This window comes from Phaenicophaeus curvirostris, chromosome 18 (genome assembly GCF_032191515.1).
Source record: "Phaenicophaeus curvirostris isolate KB17595 chromosome 18, BPBGC_Pcur_1.0, whole genome shotgun sequence".
Classification (NCBI taxonomy): Eukaryota; Metazoa; Chordata; class Aves; order Cuculiformes; family Cuculidae; genus Phaenicophaeus; species Phaenicophaeus curvirostris.
Genome location: NC_091409.1, coordinates 7014236 through 7033808, shown reverse-complemented (window position 1 = coordinate 7033808; position 19573 = coordinate 7014236). Strand labels below are relative to the sequence as shown.

Genomic DNA, 19573 nt, shown 5'->3' with positions numbered 1-19573 from the left:
GCTAAAGAATAACATTAAAAGCAATCAATTAAATTTGTTAAGACAAAACATGAAGAGTGTGATAGCCCGTGGAGAGAGAGTTGTCACTGCCCTGCATGTAAACACCACAAACTGACTCTTCTGGAATTCCTACTGCATTTCAGTAGGTGCCCAGGTTTGCTTCAGTTTACTTTAAGACTTGGAGGGTGCGAGACAGGAAAGAGCACAGATTTCCTGCACTTCACTTGTAGGAAATTCAGATCCACAGCTAAAACTTGTGCTCTGCTTATGTCGGAAAAATCTGGAGCTGCTTCCAGTGCTTATGTTCAGGTTGTTGCTTTCTGACCTACTTATCCCAAGGTGCCCATAAAATTTTGTCATCTCTTGGCTTTGATTTTAGTTCAAGACCAACACTGTGGATTAAGCCTTGGGGGCACCACAAACAACCAAGCCCTTCCTGAACAGCAACACCAACCAGAAGTTAAAAAGCAAAAAGGCTTTGGATGCTCCTTTGCTTTGCACAGAATGGCTAGAAATAACAACTATGAGCATATTGACAATTGGCTTAGAAGATTGTCTGGTTTCACTCAGGGTCTGGAAGGACCCCAGTGGATTATCAATGCAAACATCTCACTTGGGCCATGTTCCAGGAATTCTGTGCTCCAAGTAGTCCTAATACCTCTGCATCAGCATAGGGGACCACATATATCCCTTTATACCAAAGAAAAAAAGGCAGCCAGCAGTAATGTGACACCTAATACACAGCTAACACCAGATTTTCCAAGAAAGTCAGCTCCCACTTTAACCAAGTGAAAATGATTGTGGTTTTGGGTCTGGTGGTTTATTATTTTACTACTTGGTTGGTGGCCAGAAGAGCTGCACTGAGGGACCTGCCCTAAGCAGGAGTCTGGAAATCATCCTGCTGTATGCACAGCATTGCAGGCTGATCACAAACAGGATGCTCCATGAACTGGAAAGCAGGGACCCTACCCAGTTTCTTGTTACTACCTGTTATTCTGTACTCAGTTCATTCACAGGGTAGTCTGCACACGAATACTCTGCATTGCCTGCAAATGAACACTTTCTGGGAGCAGCAGGGCTGGGGGGACCTGGATTTTGGTGACTTTCACTCATTTCTGTTACCTCCCTACAACCTCTCCCTTGTGACAGACACTGTTTAGGGTCTCTCCTTCCCCATCACTGGCTGTAGCAGCCTATGATGCTTGGAACCTCTGCCTGGCTGCATGCTGAGGTGAAGCTGGTTAATGAATTTAAAGGTTATTAGGGATGGGGACACAAAAAGTACAATCATGGAAGTCTCACCTTTTCACGAAACTCAGCTGGAAAGAGCAACCAGTCCTGGCTGTGAGCATGGCTAAGCCAAGAGAGGAGCAGGAGCCTCCGACTTTCTGTACAAGGAAGCATACATCACTGTACTCATTTCCTTATTTTCTTGACAGAGTCAACAGCACGGCTTATTGGGCCATATGGAAAGCACATTGCATTCTCGGTAGACTGCACAGACAACTCAGCCGAGCTCAGATGTACGCACTTGGTATGAAACTTCTTGCTACTTACCAGCTTGTACCACCTGCCCTGCAGCTTGGCTGGGTGAGTGGCTTGTTCTAAGGCTTGGGTTTGTGACGTGCTGAACTGTCCCACTGGCATTAAAAAGGAGCTGCAAGATCTTAGACCCAAATAGAGCCAACTAGCTCAAGAACATCAAAATCTGAGACTTGTCCATTGGAACGTATTTATTTGAAAATATATTAAAATCCCTGGCTAACATTTCAGAGTGAATGGTCATGCTTGGTCCCTCCCCACAGTCCATCCTTGCTTAGTGGAGTGTCCTGATTTTCCAGACAGCGGTGGGATGAGATCCTTTGCTCATTCAATGGCTTCCATGACTTCCATCACAAGAGTTCGTGGTCCTGTCATAATGAGGCTGCTGATGGTCTGATAGTCCAGATGCAAAACATACATACCATTCACTGAGAAAACAAACTGGCACACCTGCAAGCACAGGAAGAGTGGGTTGTGGCAGCTGATGTCTTCATGACAACTTCTGCCCATGCCTGACTAGAGCCAGAGCCTGCAATGCAAATAACTGACTATAAAACCCTCAAACCCTAAAGCATTACCACTCCATAAGCTACGCTAACAATCACTGTGCTACAGTCACTGTATCACAAATCAGGGACCACAGGGATTTAGACTGAGCTAACAGAGAAAAAAAGACTCGTTTATGAGCAGTGGTTCATTTTACAGATGGAAATATTAACAATATTAACACCTAGCAATCCAGTAGCAAATGAGATTATGTAAGGAGAAATTAACTGGGCTCTTGAGAAAATGAAACAGATTTATCCATCCCCTTTCTAATACTGCCTGAAGCAAACAAAAAGTCACACTCTGCCTCTGAAGAATCCCATCATTTCAAATGTCCTTGTGACTTTAGACTTATATCAACTTGTAGAAATCACTCCCTTGCTGCTGGGGTTTTTGTAAGGAAGGATGGGATGGGGTGGGATGATCACAGAGTGTGTGTTCAACCTGATAAGCTCAAGCAGGACGTAAGATCTGCCACATGTTAAATCTCCACAAGTAAGAAGTACCTTCATCCCCGCAGCGGCTGCAGGTCCTCCTGGGTCCACTGCCTGGATGTGGCAAGGCCTTCCTCCTCGGACCACAAACCCCCAGCCCACTGCATCCCCTACAATCTACGAGCAGAAAAAAGAGATTTTAGATCCAAGGAATGGGCTGGATAGAGGAGATGCAACAGTTCCTAGTGTCATGGAGAACTCTGGTCATGATGCTGATTTCTGCCACGCATGAGAGAGGAAGGAAGGGTTTGCCTTAAGCCTCCTCCAACCAACAGTGAGATGACAGGACCTTTATGTTTTGCTTAAGTGTCTTGCTACATTTGGGTAAAATACACATTTTTAAAGAAACCTCTGAAGTTCCTCCAACACCACTGTCATTCAGGAGAGCACAGCGGAATATTCCTGGGCTACACAGCAAGATGCAGAACCACAGATTAACTGCTCTCTGCAAATCTGCTTTCTGATGAATATTCCCTGCCAGCAAGCGCAGAAGAGTGAAGCACAGGCAGCAAAAATTAGCAGTGCAAGTGCACCAAAAGCATGCTGAGAACATTTCCAGAGCACGCACACGGTGCCTTTTCCTTGGCACAGGAGAGCATTTCCAGGGTGGAAGTAGCCACTCTTAACTTCTCCCACTCTGATCTCAGTCTGTCAGAGCACTTTGCTGTGATACTGTGGCCATCTGACGTGACAAAAAGGGAAAAGGAATTCCCAAAGGACTTTGCACATTACCCATATAAATAAATAACAGCAACTGCACAGCTAAGCAGAAGGAAATGAGCCATGAAAGGGCCAGGCTGGCAGAGTTGAAGGGCAGGGCAAGAGCATTCAGGAGAAGAACAAACAGCACGTCCTCATGCATGACACACTAATCACCAGCTTTATTTTTCTTGCTCCTTCCCACCAATTTCTACAGCACAGTTAATTTGGGAACCTGATCCACGGCTCTTCTGTAACCCCACTTGTGTCAAACCAGTATGGCAAGACAGCCCTCGTGCTTCCTAAACTGGTCAACTGGAAGATTCCCCTTTTCAAATGCAAGCAGGAAGAGGCTGAGAATTTTTACACAAAAATCAGGGTGTTGGGATCCACAGGGCAGGAGCTGTCTCATGACACCCAACACCCACCAACCCTGCCTTGACCTGTTCTACAGCTTTAGAAAAAAATAGAAAAGCAGAGGCCCAAAGCTCAGGTTGTCTGCAGCATCCTTTAGATTTTCCAGTGTGTTTCTTTTGTCCATGGAAGAAGCCTGCCATAAGAAAAGGCAAGAGTGCTCCCAGATGCTCCCCATTCAGTGCTTCTCCAGATGCTGATGGAGCAGATCAATGTGTCTGATCTGCAGCAGGAACCTCACTGATGCATAAAGGTGATCCCTGTGTGACAGAGGATCAGCATTAAAGTCTCAGCTGTCACAAGACCTGACCGATTCTACAGCCTGTACAGAGCTGGATAAAACATAAATGGGACCTTTTCTGTCCAGGAAATGCTTTCTTCTCTGGTTTTCCCCTTTAATATACCTTAAACTCAGAGGCTGAACACATTTTCATCCACAAGAATATCTGCAGACACTGACCCACTGGGACTCATCAAGAAAGAGCCAGGATGATGTGACACGCAATCAAGGTTTCTATATACAGAGGTGAGAACAGCAGACAGAAACCCCTCAAAGAACAGTCAGAGCGCTCAGTACTGTTGGGTCAGCAATGCCATTTGCCACGGTCACTTACCGTTAGAGTTTTCTTGACATAGGGGGCTCCAGGGGACAGGAGCTCTTCATTGGTGACGGGTCTCTTTAACACTAGGAGCACAAGGTGACAGATCTTATCAGAATCAAGGGTTTCATATATAATGAGTGCATAATGAGGCAGCCCAGGGATTACCGTGGACTGCAGAACTGATGTCAGAACCAGCCACAGACACTACACACAGAAATCTTTGCATTCATCTTGGTGTTTTTCAAAACACTTGCACACTTTTCTAAACCAGACTCGGAGGTGAGACCAACCCTCTCCTCTTGGAGGCCACTAAGCTGACAGTGGATGGGTTTTTGGATGTGAGAGGAGAGCTAGCCCCTGCCCTGAAGGAACAGAGCATCCTGGGCAATGACAGAGCAACGCAGAAGCCCAGACCTGATTTGGGGTTGCACTCAGCCACAGGAGGGAACACCAGCGTAGGAGTTGTGCTGAAGTAGGGGTTGGAGTTTCCAGCGAGGGAAGTGATGCTGCTCCTTCGAACTGCTGAGACAATTTTGATCTCCTTGTTAGTCTGGACTGAAAGAAGCAGAAATACCAATTATCTAAGGAAGAAGAAGCCTAGTTTAAAGTAACAGACTTCCCCCACCAGCCTGACCCACATCTGAAAGGTAAGCATGCACTGAAAATAGCATTTAAGCTTCGAAAGAATAAAACGAGCTTCCAAGAAAGATCAAGAGCTGAGCTGACAGTAAATTGAGGTATTTTCCAAGGATGGGGAGCTGTGATAGACACTGCCACTGCATCGTGTCCATCCACCACAAACAGGTGGGTGGATAATCCATAGGATGCCTGGAGGAACACCCTGCACTCTGCTGGAGCAACACCCTCAGCTCTGGGTTACTCTGGTAACATAGTCCTTGCTTTCCAGCCCCTGCACAAACACATCCATAGTTACCAGAAAGAAAGCTGGTGTTGCCTGGGTCTGGGTTGAGCTTGCGAAGACAGAAAGGGCTGTCAGGGCTCTCAGACAGGGCACGAGAAGAGTTCTCATTGAGTAACTCAGTGAGACGACGCCTCCGTCGAAAGTTGATCCAGAATTGGTAGAGAACGTCACTGTCAAAGAAGTGATGCCTGTTGGAGACTAGGAGAGAACAAGGGAGGAGGGAGAGGCTAAGGGGGTGCAAAAAATATGTGGCAAATAATCTGGGGGACCCAGCTGAATTGCTTTTAATGCCTCTGTGTTTTATTGCAGTTTTCCTGATTCTACCTGCAGGGAAGGAGGAACAGCAGGACCCCTTCCCCAAGAGATGCCATCTCTCGCCACGGACTCATGGACCTCTACCTGTCCCTGTCCAAGACACTCAGAGGATTCCCTCTGCCTTCTGAACTGAAAGATTAATTTCTGCAGATGGTTACAGTCTCCAGCCAAGTGGAGCTGAACATTACATCCTCACAACCCAGCACTCAAAACCCCAGGGGTGGATCCCAGTCCTGTGGCCGGAGGCTTTGAAGAACTGAAAAGCAATAGCTCAGATTTCAACTCAAAGCCTTTGTGAGCAATGGAAGATTGCTCCGATTTCAAAGGTCACCAGCTCCAAACATAGAACTAAAAGCCCCCATTGCCATCTCCAAGTGGGCACTTGACCAGCACTTGTTGCATGACATGAATAGGGATTTGTTCGTAGCACAGACTTGACAACTATGCTCATCTCTTCATTCCCACCCCAGCTCCAGCCAGACCTTCGCTCACCATGTTGAATGATCCCATGCTCCAGCAGTGCCCGTCCCAGCTCCACTGCTTCCTTTCGGTTCTCCACTTCTCCTTCCTGAATAAGCCAGTCGATCATCTCACAACCCAGGAAAGTCCTCTGGTACTTCACCGAGTTCTCCTCTCTCACTTTCAGAATTGACTCTTCCATGCTCACCAGCCTGGCACAGAGGTGGGACAGGGCTCCTGTGATGCTGTTGTCCCACACGGGAGCTGCAGTCAGCTGAAGCAAGGCCAAGAGAAGCAGCCAAAGCATTACAGCCAATTTATTGCTGCCTGGGAGCAGTGGGAAGAGAAGAAGAAATGCGGGACTGCAGTAACGTAGCTTCGTAAATCTTCATCACAGGAAAGGAGGCAGCTTTGGCAAAATAAGTTCAGCTAAAGGTCTCAGGGGAAAGTCAAGCAAGCAATGGAATGCACGTAACAAATGGCAGAGTCTAAATTGATGGAGAAGGTGCGTTTTGGTAAACACATCATCAGTTCATAGTGTACGCGAGCGCTAAATCCAGCGTTTCCACGAGAGGGTGCAGCAGGCTCAGCTGTGAGACCCGCTGGATGCTCTCCCTGTCCCCACTGCAGAGCAGAAGAGAAGGACAAGGGATGCCAAGAGGGCAGGGAGCCAGCCTAGACCAGCTGCAGCCCAGCTGAAGGACTTCTCCTTTGGTGTCAGTTCGAGAACCTGACTGTCAGGGTTTGAGGATGGAGAAGATGTGAAAGGAAACAGGTCCAGAGGGTTGTCTGTGGTTGAACCCAGTCTCACAAAAAGGACTTGTTAGACGTCTGGGAAGTTGTTTTGATTTTAGAACCAGAAACAATCAACACAAAGCAAATTAAGAGGAAGGGTTTTTTTACTAATCATGAATCAGGTCTCCCATTACAAATTTTGCAGACAGTCTGAGTGAGGTGCAGGGATCCAAACCCATAAGGGTCCTGAAGATCCTACACCCTGCTGGCTTTGGTGGGACATAAATGGGAGTCTAGGGGAGGGCTGGAAGCAACCGCTGGATGTGCTCATCCCAGAAGCACTCAAACTGCAGACTGGAACCTAGTGCTTCCCTCTACCGGACCCCACACCGGCACTTGGGTCGGAGCCCTTCAAAGGATCCGTTATTTCAGAATACAGCCCCAAGGAGGCCAATTATCCTGTGGCTGCGACAGAGCTCAGGAAAGCAGCATTTCCCAATGCTACAGCAGAGAGAAGGAAAAGAGAAGCCAGCTGCAGCTCCCAGCTTTAGAGCATCATCAGCCAGTACAACCAGCAGAATGCACTCCCAGCGCCCCAGCTATGACTTCTTTTGCAGGGAAAGGACTCACGTACTTCTCATAAATACTCTGCCCTCTCATGAACACCTTTACGTCCTTACTGAGAGGGAAGGTCCCATCATCCTTGCGGAAGCGGTACAGCAGCTTGGCGTCCTTGTAGTCGGAGTGCTCATCGCAGACTGAAAGGAGTTGAGAGCGGGAGGTCAGTGCAGCAGGGGCTGACAGAGCTGCTCGGGGCAGACTCAGCAGGGTCAGATCTCTAGTTTAAAAGCTATGAGGGTTGCATGCACTGTCCTTCTCTATGTCCCTCATCTTACAGGGCAACCAGCATCTGAGCCTTCGCTGCCCACATTAGGTACTTACAACTGCCTCTAGTCCATGCTGGTGGGACAGGGCAATGAACAGACCCTGAGAAAGCTTGAGTTTGGATCTATATTTTGATCCAGTCACCAAAACATCCATTGTAATGAAGGTTCGGTTTGTTTTTTTAATTTATAATATTTGTGTTTTGGTTTAAACTAAAAGAAAACAAACAGCAATGTCTCAGGCAGCTGTTTTTAAAGAGCTACTGCCACATGTGAGCAGACTCAGAGGACAAGAAGAAAAACTCATGCACTGCATCTAAAATCCAGAAAATCACCTCTCTAAAATGAGTAACAACAGCAACTTTTCCACACCATCTTGTGCTGACCCTCCCTGATTCATTTGCATGGCAAACTGATCTCGAGAGAGTAATTCTTCTTCAAAGCTAGGTGTGTACAACTGGAATAACCAAATCTATTACACGTGAAAAGCCTCCGTTTCATATTTATCTTGGGGATAAGCACACAATCTGTAAGTGTGTGGCTGTTAAGCGTCTGCAGCATTTAGCAGGTAAATATTTGGGATATGGCGTTGAGATAAACTTGCTTGCCACAAATTCCTAGACTGCAAGTCAAAAACCAAAATCTCAGCCCAAAACCACAATTCATCTCTCAAACCAGCCAGCCAGCCTTCCCTCAGGTCTGCCTGTCAGAAGCAAGAAGGGGAAACTTCAGTAGTAAAATAAAAACAGAATAAAGAATCTGTTAGAGTGAGTCCAGAGAAGGTGATGAAGACGATTCAAGGGCTGGAGCACCTCCCATGGACAGGCTGAGAGAGCTGCCCAGAGCAGTGGTGGCTGCCCCATCCCTGGAGGTGTTCAAGGCCAGGTTGGGTGGCACTTGGGATGATCCTCCAGGTCCCTTCCGATCCAAACCATTCTATGATTCGATGATAGTATGATAGTATGCCCAGAAAACAAGGCAAATTTTCAGGGCAGGGGGAGAACAACTAACCAAAAAACCCAAAAACCAGTCAAGAAAGATTTCCTCACTAAAGTAATAGTAGTTAAAAAGACAGAAGATAGTGCTTGTGACAATTCTAACACTTGTTCATTCTTCTGAGCAGACTGAGAAGAGTTCATCCTCCTTTTGGTGACCAGCAGAATGCTAAAAACTGTCCAATTATCTGGAGATCATCATTCCCCCTGAGCAGCTCTCATGGCATGAAATCAGGACTCTCAAGCCTGTGACTCATCAACCAACAAGGCAGGTTAAGAAGATTGTTTTAAAATGCAAAAGTTTGCATCTTAACAACTCCAAGGAGCAACAATTCAGATGTCATTGCAATCGGGCATTGACCATAAAAGCTTACAGGACTGTGCCCATAGAAAACCAAAGCTATTTTACTATTTGAAAACCAATTTCAGTGTTTCCAGCATGCAAATAGAATAACAGCTCAACCCGCATCAGGCTGTTAAGAGACAGCACAGACAATGATCTTCATGAGATAATTATCACCTTCTGGATCCCAGTGGAGAAGAGGGTAAAGAGTTTAGACAGCAAATTGCAAAGCACTTAGCACAGCACTGCAGTTAGCAGGCAGCCCTGTTTCCTTAGGACTAATGAAAATTAATGGTCATAAGGCAAGTTGGAAAGTCAACTTCTGTGCCCTGCCAGGAATTATCACAGAAGCAGGAGGGACGCATCCATGATAAGCAATCAAAACAGCACTGGTACCCAGTGTCACAGAGGTTTAATTAAGTAATGGATTTATTTGAAACCATGGGCTGTAGAGATGGAAAAATAATCCAGTTTAAGTGTTAATGGTTAACTGGGAACTCACTGCTTCAGCTTCAAACTTTTGTGATAAAGCACAGCAGCAGAGTTTATTTTTATTCAAGGCAGCTTAATGTAAAGGGCAATAACCTCAGCAAGTAGCAGATGGCAACAGTGTTTGCATTGCAGTGGTTAAAGGCAGCTATTTCTGGACCCTACAGAAGAGGAGAAGATTTTGTCATCTGCTTCTGCCTCCTCAGCTGCATCCTCTTGTGAGAAACTCCCACCAAACCCCAGGTTACCACAGCTCACATCCCAAAGACTTGGAAACAAGAGAGCTCAGCCAAGAGTCAGCAGCTCAGCCACTGAGGGCAACGGTCTCCCAGGCCTGTTTGATAATCTAGGACTTTTGTCCCTGACTGGGCCTGAAAAATCAAAGGAGAGAAACCGCTCTTTGCCCATGTGAAGCTCTTGTTTGCCATTGTTCTATCTGGACCAAGGGCTGCACCTTGGGGAGTGCTCTGCAGACCATGGTACCTGACCCGAGTTAGTCCAAAACTGCTGAAAGTCCCAAATAATGCTTAAAAAGAACAAACCCTGACTACTAAGAGCTGGGTTTGGTCACTAAGATTTTCTTCCTTGCCCCCTCCTTTTTCTTTTTCCTCTTTTAACAGGAAACACGTCCTGGAGACAAGTCTTTGAAATGGCATCACACACTGAATTCCCGAGGGAGGCATTTCTACAGGACTGCTTCAGCCCCAGGTTTACAGGTACCAGATGACTTTTTGCTTTGAGCTTTAGGGACTCTATACCCTTACTTGTCCTACCCCAACATGGGTGGGGACACTGAGGAACACTGGGCTCGTACAGTAAAAAAATGGACTTTTCTGCAGATGTGAAGTGTGTGTTGACATTTAACTTCCACTGCTGCACAACATCAACATGAACATCTATAAAAATACCCACCACCAGTTGCCAATGCAAGTGCTGCAGGACAACATAGGTCAGGCGTTACAGAAATTGCTTTCAAATCAGAGCCACTTCAGATGCTGTGTCATGTAGCACACAGCCTCATGCCTGCCCATCATCTCCTGGATCCTCCAGGAACCTTCACCCATATGAAGGTCGTGAACAGGGACCTAAACTGTGATTCCATATCCTAGGCTGATGGACACACGTGGTGACCAGATACACAGCCACCACCCCAGGGAGACTCAGCGGGCAGCAGGGAAACCCACACACCGTGATGGATGATGTAATGGTCCATTAGCTTCTGCATGAGGCGGATGCCCGTCTCTCGGTCCGGTGCTTCTTTGTGGTCGATCAGCCAGTCTGTGAGCTCCTTCGCCACAAAGCAGTTTGGGTATGTCCGGAGGTGGTAACGTCTGTCTTTAATGAGCTTCCCATCGTGGAGGCGAAGCCTAGAGAGAAAGACAGACATTGAGCATAGCTGGTGTTACAGGAGAATTTAGGTCTAATAGCCCAGTGTCTGCCCAGCTTGAAAAAAAACACTGATGGTCTGGGACTTCTGGCATGCACCCAGTGACTTATAAATTCAACCAAACCTCTTTGCTTGCAAGACTGCATGAATGATTCCTAAGGAGCCTCCCTTCATCATCCCACTCTCTCCTAGTATCACTTTGCAGGTTATATTACCGTCTGCAACAGCCACAGTCTGAACCATACATGTCTCTTTGTCCTTACAAGCCCTTAAAAAATACATAGCAACTACCTGGAGTTTGTGAAAAAGGGTCAAAACACAGAAAAAATTAATAGCACTTTTGTCACCTTGGCACATCACCCTCCCTTCGACACGTGTCTAAGACAAGTGCCAGGTGGATCCTACTAATGCTCGCACCCACTAACCCACAGCAACAGTGGTCAACAGTCCTGGTTCAAACTGGGATAGACCAGGACAGAGCTTACCAGAACAGCAACCTCCTATCCTGAAAACTCTGGCTTTATGGCTCGTCTGTGACTCCAGTGGAAAGATATATATGGGTGAAGGTTACTCAGGTGAGTATGGCTTCAACTTTTATAAGGAACTTAACAACTAAGCAAGCTACAAGGCACAGAGATCTTCTGTGTTCAAGCCAAAGACAACCCAGCTTGGCAGGAGATCTGTCCAGAAGCCAAAAGCTTGCCCTGTAGTCACGACTGTTCCCAAAATACCAACCCTGGAAAATGCCCAGTGCATGCAGCAGACTCAGAAGGGAGATGCTTAATTAATATCTCCTCCCTAACTCCAGGATGTTCCTGGTTTCAAATTATCCATTTCAATTCACAGTTGTGCCCCAGGCCAGTATATTTTACAAAGGCATTAATCACTGCAGCCTTTCTTACTTCATGCCTCACGCCCTTTTGTTCCTTTTGAAGAAGTTATGTCCACAGTAGGGCGTGCAAGACAACAGTTTCAGGCACCATTCAAGAAGTACTAAATATTCTAACAAACTGTCAGATAACAATGGGTTATCCTATGTTGTAGGATTTACAAATACTAGGGTCTCAAAACTATAAAGATAAAACCTTTTGTTGGATGAAGAACTAATATTTGACTGTTGCAATTTATGCTGAGACTACTACGAGCCAATGTAATTCTTCACAGATATTTTCAGACCTTCCTGATAACTAAAATACTAAACCAAAGATTCATGCATTGCCAGCTCCTGGTCTTGCCTTTGACTGATCTCCCTCAGACACTGAAATCTATATTCAGTATCTTACTCTCTTTACCTGGAAGGCCGATTCCCACAAGCGACCAGCCGTCATTTGACATATGGATTTTGCCCAAAGAGAACAGTCTACGGACATCTGCCTGCTGTTTTGAAAGTTTTTAGCTTTTTCCTTTCTCTGTTTCATGGTCCACTGTCAAAATGCAGACCCAGGCAGCAGCAACTGCAGCTAGAGAGGCTCCCTGCCCAGACATCCCCCTGCTACATGAGAAGACAAGCAGTCATTTATTTATATATTGTCTTTCCTTGGTAATCAAGAAGTGGGATGCCACTTAGCAGCGTGTTCAGTAGAGATAAGAAATGTTTAGCCAAGAGTACTCTACTGTTATCAAGAGCCAGCAGGAGTCTATAAAAGCTATATATAAATATACAAACACACACACGTATCTTTACCCACAGTAACACGCAGACCATAATCCCACATGGTCTGATTAGAATCATAGAATTGTTAGGATAAGAAAAGAGCTCTAGGATCATCAAGTCCAGTCATCAACACAATACTAACATACTCGCTGGACCATGTCCTGAAGTGCTGCATCTTCACATTTTTTCAACCCCTCTAGGGAATGAGACTCCACCACTGCCCTGGGCAGCCTCTTCCAATGCTTCACCACTCTTTCAGTAAAGAAATTTTTCCTAACAGCCAACCTAAACCTCCCCTGGTGCAACTCGAGGCCATTTCCTCTCATCCTATTGCTTCCTACTGGGGAGAAGAGACCAGCGCCCACCTCGCTACAACCTCCTTTCGGGCAGTCGCAGAGAGTGATGAGGTCTCCCCTCAGCCTCCCCTTCTCCAGATTAAACACTCCCAGGTCCCTCAGCCACTCTCAATAACCCCTGGGCTGCAGACCCTTCCCCAGCTCTGTTGCCCTTCTCTGGATGCATTCCAGCCGCTCGATATCTTTCTTGTACCGAGGAGTCCAAAACAGAATCCAGGATTTGAGGTGTGGCCTCACCAGTGCTGTGTACGGGGGGGACAATCTCTTCTGTGGTCCTGCTGGCCACACCATTTTTGATACAAACTAGGATGCTGTTGGCCTTCTTGGCCAACTATTCTTCCTGTAGGTCTTTTTTTATCACGTTTCAGATTACTGCAGAAAATACACAGACCTGGGATTTTAAAGATAAAAAAAAAAAAAAAAAAAAAGAAAATAGACTTTTTCTGAAACTATTGTGTTAGGAACAACTTCCAGGACAGAAATTAAGTGGTTTTCAAGGACTTCTGGAGCAGCGGAGTCTTGGCCATTCTTGGGCTGGTTTAAGTTTGTGATAAGTTTGCCCTCTTGCCCACAGACCCAAGGCAGCGGAAGACACACAACTCAAATGTCATTGCAGTCTTTTCACTTTCCTCTTGTTTACTGTTTTCCACCAACTACGAGGAGACAAATTCTGTCCTTCAGACATAGAAGGGCAAAACACCAAGCGTGTCTTCAAACAACTCAGCTGGCACCTCTATAAACCAGTCCATATACAACATTGCAAAACAAAGCCAATAAAATTATGAGTGGCTTATAATTGTGCTTCCAGTTAAAATAAAAATTAAGGAAGGATGTGTAATGCAATATTATGAATTTTCTAGGTGCCAAAACCTACCCCATGGATATATTAATTCTTCAAAAGAGAGGGTGGGGGAAAAAGCAGAATAACAAGCGGATAAAATGCTTGCTGGAACATGAGTCGACTCTTATGAAACCCTCCTTGCCTGGCCGTTGGTGCGCTGCTTTCACATGCTTTGGGTAGGCTGTGTTGGATAACCAAATTGCTTCTTTGTCAAGGTCACTACAAAGACATCGTTATTCATCTCATGTGACCTTGTTGAGAGGCAGATCCGCAGCCGTGTAAACATGAAGGAGGAAAAAAAAAAAACCCACAACACAAACCTCCAGGGAATTAAGAGTTGGAGACACTTCAGCTGTTACAAATGTTATTTCCCTGCTCCTCTGGCAGTTCAGTGCTCTCCCAGTGGCATTCCGGATCTCCACTGCTGGAGAGCAACCCAAGGAGCTCCTCTCCTGGTCACTGCTGGGTGTTTCCATTTCACATGATTTCAGAACACGATCTGAATCAAGGGCTTATGCAAAGGGCTTTCTCGTATTGGAAAATGTGCTGCTTTTACTGTATCGTAGTTTCACAGCCAGAGCAATCCCTAAAGTGGTAACTATTCCACATCAAGAAGTCACACCTGCCTGCATGGAACTGGAACATGTCTCTGGAGCACCCTCCATCATCTCCTCCCCGTGTAAACAGACCTTGAGAATCTTAAATGTCAAGGTGGATCTTTCAAGGATATTAACTCGGGTTCACATTCCCACAGCAGCTGAGTACAAACAAGTGGCCTTGCAAAGATACATCACCCAAAGGATCTTTTCTGTTCTTGTCTCTACAAGAAAAAACACAAACCAAACAAAACCAACCAAACCAAAAAAAAAAAAAAAAAGCCCCAACAACAAAAAAAACACACAAAAAGCTAAGTGCTTAGTAAAAGGCAACAACAGCCACAACATCATATCTGCAAAAAAGCTACCGGAGAGGCAGATTCAGGCAAAAAAACCCACTGCAAATGGGCTCAGCAAAACCCAGTCTGCTGCACTCCCAGTCTGCAAAAGCACCAGTACATTCTAGGGCAGAGCAGAGAGCTTTGCACACCTATAGCAGCCTAAGTGAATTGGTATTGAGGTGTTTTATTTTCCTGCTTGTATTTAAATGTACATATAGGAAAAAGGGACTTAAATCTCAAAAGGAAATCCTAATAAGCACAAGTCTACTTACCAGTCCCCACTTTTACCAGTCCTGAAAATTTAATAACAGGCTTTTGAACATCATTCTGATCCTGTAGTCTGGTCTTTTGAATAACGCAGCCCAGAGATGTTCACCTGGTCACACCACATCAAGCGGTGTCCCACCATTCCTCCAGGGAGACATCTCCACTTCCAGAGATCCAAATTCCAGAAAGAATGACCAGAAATTCCTAGATTTTTGGCCAGGAACACAAGTTCTGGCATTTTTAGCTACACACCTTTAGGTGAGCCCAATTTCCAGAGCAATAAAGTATGAGCGTTTTACCAGCATATCAAGTTGATTATCCAAATAAAACACTCTGAATAGTAGCTGAAATCACAATTCTACTCCTCATTGGAGAAAACCTTCCTTCTCCTCTCAGTTTTGCTGCCCAACACATAAATTCACCAAACATATTTTACACTTAAGAGTGATTAATGCAGCTTAACAGAGCTGCTAGTGAACAGCTGGTTCATTTGACTGTGAGGAATACCCGGATGAGAGAGTGCACAAGGGCTTGTCTAAACTTGAGAACCTCAGATTACAGCAGGGTGTGAACTCAAAGCACGGTAGCTGTTCCAGAATATCTCTGTGCAGATAAGCCATTTGTTGCAATTAGAAATTACTAATTGGGCCTCTCTTGCAGAATGCCACCCAGGAACACACGCCCAGTAAAACTCATGTGACTTCCGTGCAAGTTTGTCTGTCTGAAACAGAAATATCAACAGCAGGAGATGCAAGGAATGAGACTGAGAGAGCAGCTCTCTCCAACTCGAGACCAAGATATCAATGGGAATTATTATATCTTCATCTTTTTGATGAGGAGAGACTCAAGATGCAGAATTCCTCTTCCCCCTCACCATCCTCATGGAATCAATGGGCTGTCAGAGTCACTAAGCACAGAATCCACTCTCCCTTAGATTCCTTTAGGATCTGTTTCGCTCCCGGATATCCCCATGAAGCATTCCCTCACCCCTCGCTTGTGTGGCTATTTCTGGCTGGGAAATGCACTCTGACACTGAACAGACTCATCCTTCCAGCCAAACCAAACTCAGAGGGATTTGCAAACTTGCTGGGAAGCCAAAGAACTGTAAAGGTGGAGCAAAGGTTTGTTTGGTTAAATACAACAGCAAGGAGGCAGGGTAGAAAGCAGAGAACAGGGCAAAACAAATGTTTGAGATTTTATGTAGATACAACAATGTTGATCGAGGCTTATAGAGTGAAAGCGGAACAGGAGGCTCATTTACAGGCTTCATTCCTTACCTGAGGAAGAGCAGGGGAGGGCAATGAGGACATTTAGCCCTGCCTCATCTGTTGCCTGGGACATCCTCCAGTCACTCTGCCTCAGTTTCCCCATTGCTACCTTTGTGACATCCAGTTCTTTGGAAGCTTCATGTCACTAACTCCTTACCTGCCAGGCTGTAAGAATGCCAAAGCATGAGAGACAGGCTCGAGCTGTCAGCTGCTGTGCTCTGCATCACTCAATTCTCCTTCCAACCACACAAACTGCAGGGGAAGGAGGAGCCCAGCGACAGGTTAGTGGTGTCCATCTCCCGACCCTCCCCAGCTTTCACATCCCATCCTGGCCAGCAGTTCCTTCCCCAGTCCTTACTTAGAAATTATCAGCCCCTGATACAATACAAATAATAAATCTCAAGCTAACATGACTCACCAGGAATGGACGACATAGTAACACAGAACCTTTACAGGCTTTTTACACTATTCAAGGATATATTTCCTCTTCTCCACCCACAATTCACAACAAAAGAGAGCGGCTCCAAATACAAACAAGCAAACTCTCCTCAAGAGCTAGAAAGTTGTAGTTGTGTGCTTAAGAGCAAGCAGGGGTTTCTGACTCCCTGACACTCAAGGAACACGCTTTCTCAGCCACACAGGTTTTCTTGCATAGGAGAACACATTTCTCTCTTCATAAAAAAAATAATAATAATAAAAATAAGCCAGACAAAAAATACCCTTGGGAGTTGCTGAAGAACTGGGACTACAAACCAGCACAAGTTCCTAAAAGTGACTTTCAAGAGATGGAAGACCCTACTTGTTGCTGTGCAAAACAATTCAGGTGCTTGGCAGCCATGGGATGACCTCCTAGACTACCCCAAACGTCCAAAAGCCCCCAGAGGCGGTGCTGTCCCCATCCAGCCAGAGACCAAGGACCCTGGGGAGGCTGCTCAGTGTCACCACATCAGGATCTGGGTTTAGGGGAGGATGCCAAGAGGATGAAAAAAAAAAAAACCTGTTGCCACCTAAATACACCTGCCTGTCCCCTGGCACCTGAAGGTGGAAGGGAAGAGATGCCCAGGAAGGAACAGCCAGACAAGGCAAGACAGGAGAGGACGTGGTTCACCACTAGTTTGGTAGGTGAGCGAAGGATCAGCAGTTAATGGGGATGGGGGAAGCGCTAACATCTAGAGGTGAAGCACTTGCTCAAGGATAAAGCTCCGAGCATCCTGCTAGCCGGGTGCAGCCCAGAGCCTCAGGAGCTAACCCTGGGCACAGCTCCCGGCTGGAGAAGGGCCCCATCACCTCCTACCTCAGCTGCTCTCCAGCAATCATCACCTCTGCCCTGTAGTGCTGCTCCGTGGCTTTCTTCTTCAGGCTGTTGCTCAGGCTCTCCATGCCTGGCTGGAGGCTGGCAGCGGTGGGGAGATGCGCCCAGGGGACCTGCACATCCCATGGGATGCAGGCTCTGAAGATGCTCGCCCAAGCGCGGTCCCCAGCCCGGCTGGCAAGGGGCAGGTAAGCAGCCTGAAGTTGCCGGCTCCAGCTCCTCGCCTCTCCTTCCCTCTCTGGAGGAGGAGCCTGCTGCAATCTGATCCCGGCTTTGCTGGTTTCTCACCCGCTCTTCTCCAGCCAGGCTTCAGCTGAGAGCCAGCCAGGTGACAGGTCTGCTTCCCAGCTGGCTGGAGACAGAGTCCTCTCTGCTTGCTGGGTGTAGATGACTCCAGCAGGCTCCAGGCACTCACAGGCTGAAGGATCAGGGGTTTGATCAGCAAGAAGATGGACTGAGAACCTACTTCCTTACGCTGTAGCTTTCCCATGAAGGGTTCAAGACACAGCCTTAGGGTGGGTTGCTCTCAGTCTCCTCCCTAAGGGCTTTCCACCTCTCTCCAGAGTGGGCTGCATCCAACACTTGCTAAAAAGTGGGCTCAGGGAAGCTTGAGCCCTTCCTCCTTGCAGCAGCCACCACAGAAGTCAGAGGAGAAGCAGGCTGCAGTCAGCAAGAGCTGGCACTGATGGGTTTGGAAGTTCACTGATGCCAAGCTGCTTGCCTGGGTGATGCTGCTAGTTCCAACCACGGAAACCTACCTCCAGGCACCAAGAGCTGCCTCGGCTGCTACCAGACATTTCCATTGTTTGAGGTATTTTCTGCAGGCCAGAGCTGACCTGAAAGCGATGGTGTTCAGCAAACAAATAGGCAGAGGAACTGGGATGTGGAGATGATTAATTACATCGGTCATTGCTATCGGATATGTGTGCAATTCTATTTCCATTAGTTAAAGCAGGAATGAAAAATACCGGCTGGCATAGAGGATCAAAACTCAGAAAGATAAAGGAAACCTACTAAAAAAGAATGTGGAGAAGATGGGGTGAGAGAAGGGAAGGAAATTGTATCAGCTAAGGAGATCCTGCTTCTATGTGAAGCCTAATAAAGCAGCAGTAAAATAAATGCTGACTTAATTAGATCATCTTTAGCAGCAATTCATCAGCCAGCAGTTAATTAGCCAATATCCCCATCAGCACAAGCAGACCCTTCCAGGCTTACATTCCCCCTATGCCAACAGAGCTAAATCAAACACGCTCAGGTTAGTGTTTTGATAAGCAGAGCAAACAGGGGCCAGGTCTGAAATCAAAGGGAAAGCTGTTCGCCTCCTGCCCTGGAGGAGCAGCGAGCTGGCACATGGGACCACACAGTCCTGGCACTCCCAAATGAGCTCCATGTCCTGAAACACCACTCACTGCTTGTGGTTATAGGATGGCAGATAAACAGGAGGACCTGCTTTTACAGACTGTCTGCCACCCTGGCTGAGCTGCCCTTGGGCTCTGGTGTCCTCCCAAAACCAAATCATTGAAACCCTTTTGTCACCAAGTTCTACAAAGTAAGATTTTAGCTGGGAAGCCAGGAGCCCGCTGTCACCAAGAGGGAGATGCTGAATCATTTCAGAGGGGAAAATAGATGCCTTGCACCTCCTCAGAGTCGAGGCTGGGGTGCAGAGCCCAGTAACACCCATCTGGTGAGATGGGCTCTGACAAATACTGCCGCTCATTGCCAGGTCAGGAGGGGATTTTCATATCATCCCCCGAGAGACTCAGCTCTCGTAGACACTGTTCTGTGGGTACCAAGGCACATCTTTACAGTGTATTGAATACATACCACACAACTCCGTCTTCAAGGTGCACTTTGCAGAATCATAGAATCACCAGGTTGGAAAAGACCCACTGGATCATCAAGTCCAACCATTCCTATCAAACACTAACCCATGTCCCTCAGCACCTCGTCCACACGTCCCTTAAACCCCTCCAGGGAAGGTGACTCAACCACCTCCCTCGGCAGCCTCTGCCAGTGCCCAATGACCCTTTCTGTGAAAAAAATTTTCCTAATATTCAGCCTGAACCTCCCCGGCGGAGCTTGAGGCCATTCCCTCTGGTCCTGTCCCCTGTC

General features: G+C 46.7%; 1 protein-coding gene across 2 annotated transcripts; it reads right to left on the bottom strand.

Annotated features, from left to right (window-relative positions):
• Positions 1-1720: 1720 nt before the first annotated feature.
• On the bottom strand, positions 1721-17852 carry LOC138728533 (DEP domain-containing mTOR-interacting protein-like). Of its 2 annotated transcripts, none has more exons than XM_069871967.1 (9): positions 17444-17852; positions 10628-10806; positions 7363-7486; positions 6027-6205; positions 5232-5417; positions 4712-4852; positions 4310-4380; positions 2595-2699; positions 1721-1992 (listed from the first exon to the last, which is right to left on the bottom strand). In XM_069871967.1, exons 1-9 carry the CDS (start codon positions 17527-17529, stop codon positions 1867-1869), a joined length of 1197 nt encoding a protein of 398 aa, XP_069728068.1. In that variant the 5' UTR covers positions 17530-17852; the 3' UTR covers positions 1721-1866. The 2 variants fall into 2 exon arrangements, with proteins under 2 accessions (XP_069728068.1, XP_069728069.1); XM_069871968.1 differs by having other exon boundaries at positions 1978-2071.
• Positions 17853-19573: the final 1721 nt, after the last annotated feature.